This window comes from Rhamphochromis longiceps, unplaced genomic scaffold (assembly GCF_057381845.1).
Source record: "Rhamphochromis longiceps isolate RC_006_pf unplaced genomic scaffold, R_longiceps_female_GT1.1 unmapped_scaffold_4, whole genome shotgun sequence".
Lineage (NCBI taxonomy): Eukaryota > Metazoa > Chordata > Actinopteri > Cichliformes > Cichlidae > Rhamphochromis > Rhamphochromis longiceps.
In genome coordinates, this window is record NW_028187224.1 from 2,367,842 (window position 1) to 2,371,340 (window position 3,499).

Here is a 3,499-nt window from a genome sequence, read left to right on the forward strand (position 1 = left end):
AAAGGAGACAGTGATGACTGTGTGTTTGGATACAATGATCAGTCCTGGAGTCTGGAGTGCACTGATGATGGTCCTCAGTCTGTCCTTCACAATAGCAGACTAACATCCATCTCCTCCTCCTCCTCCTCCTCCTCCTCTGTCTCTAACAGAGCAGCAGTGTATGTGGACTGTCCTGCTGGCACTCTGTCCTTCTACAGAGTCTCCTCTGACACTCTGATCCACCTCCACACCTTCAACACCACATTCACTCAAACTCTTTATCCTGGGTTTAGAGTCTGGTTTCCTGGTGACTCAGTGTCCCTGTGCTGAGTGGAGTGTAAAGAGTGTCTCCTGTTACAGAAACACTCTGACTGTTGAACAGATAGTTCAGTCTGTACATGTCTGTCTCTTTCACTCACAAACACGTTTTCAGATTCATGGATTCAATCAGTTGATGTTTGAAACGCTTCTAAATGATTCCTTGTAAACTTCTTCCTCTTCAGTCACAAACAAACAGGAAGTGATGTCACATGTGTTCCTGTCCACACAGCAGAATGAGTCTATTGCTGACAGTGATGTACAAACAGAGTGAGCATTTCTGAGGCCCAAAATAAACTGAGTAGTTCACTGAATGAACAATGGACTGTGAGCTCAGTTCCTTCATCATTAGTATGGATTATATATGTATATGTATTATATTAGTATCATATATATCAGGTGCTGCTGCTTTCAGTCATTGTGCAAATGTGCTGTTTGTAAGCTTGTAAAGCTGCAGTCAGCTGAGACTGAAGAAGTCACCTGATCAGTGAGCAAACGTTTCTGAAAACGTCCAGATGAACAGAATCAACCTTTTGGGATCAGCCAGCAATGCAGCATCATTGTTGTTCAGCTTCAGAGGTTTGCAGGAATGAACTGATGACCAGAAACAGCTGCAAAGTCCAAGAAAATACCAGCTGGAGTTCAGCTGCATTTGAAGAAGTCAAAGAAAAGTAAGGATGGCAAAGGGCGACGTTTTCTTCCAAAGAGCTGCAAACATGGTCGACGCCTCATTAGAAGAATCATCTGGACATTTGTGAGGAACTCTAACCAAGAAAGCAACGTCACACAGATCCAACAGACAGTTTCCATGACTGCAAGTGTTGAGTGGAAAAATGCTACATTGCATTATTGCATCCTCTCACCACAGGAGGCGCTGTTGGCACCACTGATTGCTGATCAGCTGTTCTCTGATGATCTGATTGATACTGTGAATAACGGGACTCACTGAACTCTGTGACACAGTGAAGATTACAGAGTTTAACTTCACCCTTTAAGACTGACCACAGAACCAAGTCCGCCAGAGCTTTTGTTATATTTTTACATGCTGTGGAGCCATTTGTGGGAGCATTTCAAGTTGCTATACATCAATACAACTGTTATAGCCCTAATTTTAATAATATGTATGCATTAAGTCCATAGTAACTACATAAACTGCAAAAAAACCCTCTGCTCATCCATCTCTGTGTGTATCAGGATACATTTGGTTCATAATACACAGAAAAATCAGAGTTATTACCTGTAATAAATGTGAAAGATTGCAGTGATAACCAGGCAGGACTGAAACACATCCAAGCTGTCACCACGGTAACAGCACCGCCCATCCACAGGTGAGGGGAGGAGCAAAAAGAGGGACTTTGACCATTTTATACTAAAAACACTCAACTAATGTTTCTAATATGAAACAAATAAGCCCACATTAATGTGAGCGTTTATTAAATAATAATAATGATGATTTCCTCCTGATCTCATTTCCACAGCAGAGAAAACTGTGGTGTATATTGAGGTGGAGGGTGTGGTCTGTGGCTCAGGTGTAGAGTGAGGGTGGGGTGCACCACAGCAGCATGCTGGGACTGCTGAGGGTGGAGGAGGGAGTGATGATGACATCAGAGCTGCAGCACAGAGACCAGTGAACACACAGTCTGTTCATCTTTGCATAGATACAATATACAGCACAATATTGAATGACAGACACGCTGTGGGAGCTTCCACAGATACACTGACGTCAGCATCCAGAGTCCTCCTGCTGCTCCCCCCTCAGAGCCCCGTGATCAGCACCAACACATTCAGTTAGATGACAGAGTCCAGCTGCAGCTAGAATCAGCTCCCCTCTGTGAACAACAGCACAGCGTCAGTGTTTCACACTCAGTGAAAGGAGGAAACAGCAGAAGAACACCATGTGTGCTACGTTTCCCAGGACACACTACAAACTGCACAAATACAGAGCAGCACGTGGAAGGACCTGGAGCTGCATTTACAGAGCTGCAGACAGCGTGATGTCCTGTATGGACAGGTGGAAGGAACCAAGTCCTCAGCTGGAACACTCGTGTTTGTCCACAGACAGGAAACACAGCAGGAAACTTCCTGACAGAAGTGCAGCTCATGGATAACACACTTCCTGTCAGTCAGAATGAGGCTGCAGCCAAACACAGAAAGGTGTTTTTGTCCAGATGAGCCCAGAGAAGAAACACGAGTGTTCACAGACATCAGAAGCTCAGAGAGGTGAAACATGAGGTTGGAGTCCTCGTCAGCATCCAGAAGAGCTGCTGTGAAACCCTGAGTACTCATGACAGACTCTGATGGCACAAACACATCATGATTCAAACAGAAAGACAAACATGGAGCTCCTGATCCTCCTGCATGAGAACAAGCTGACATGAGCGCTGTGTCTGAGAGTGTCTCCCTGTCACAGTGACAATAACACAGCTGCTGCTCACAGTCATTAAACTGACCTGAGGTCAGCTGTGCTCCTTACATATGAACCATGTGACCTCACATCAGTGCTGTGGATGACTGTAGTCATAGAAGAGTAGAGCTGTAGCAGGTGGTGTGAGGAGGAGGTGGTGTATTCTAGTTAACGCAGTACTGAAACACTCCAGCAGAGGGCGCTGTTAAGTCCTTATTGTAACACAGTTACTGTGTGCAGTTAGACTTCATACATAATCTGCACTTATTTCCATCAGACATGCTGTCAGGAAATGATTGGTTTCTATTGATTCTACTTCCTGTTGACTCGTTTGATGACAGTGAAACAATCACAGCTGATTGTGTGATGATGTAAACTGTCACTGTTACATTCAGTGTGTGTGACATAATGTTAGTGCAGGCTGATAACAGCCTGGTTCTGTTAGAAACACATGAACGTGTCCATAGATCAGTGTGTGTTTAACATGAGAGCTTCAGCCCTGCTGATGTGTTAAATAAAGACATGCAGGAAAACTGATGAGACTCTGAAATAACTCTTTATATTTATAATGTAACTCTGCATCAAAAGAACAACAAAGGATCCCAGACAGGTTTCTGTGAACAAAGACCATTCTGATGTTTCTGTGTTTCTAACACTTTGACATTATTAGTAAACAGACTGCAGTGAGCAGCATTTATAAAGAGCTTCTATATAAAGATATGACAGCTGTTTGACAAGTTTATCACTCTGTGTTTGGACCTGATCAGTCCAGCTGTTTACTTGAAACATGTTCATTTA

General features: G+C 43.7%; 1 protein-coding gene across 1 annotated transcript in view; it reads left to right on the forward strand.

Annotated features, from left to right (window-relative positions):
• LOC146640671 (protein NLRC3-like) overlaps positions 1–330 on the forward strand; it is a 24,762-nt gene extending 24,432 nt beyond the window's left edge. Inside the window, exon 6 of the mRNA XM_085400050.1 lies at positions 1–330. This exon is cut by the window's left edge and continues 233 nt beyond it. Within this exon, the coding sequence (XP_085256176.1) occupies positions 1–309 (309 nt within the window). The 3' untranslated portion in view covers positions 310–330.
• Positions 331–3,499: the final 3,169 nt, after the last annotated feature.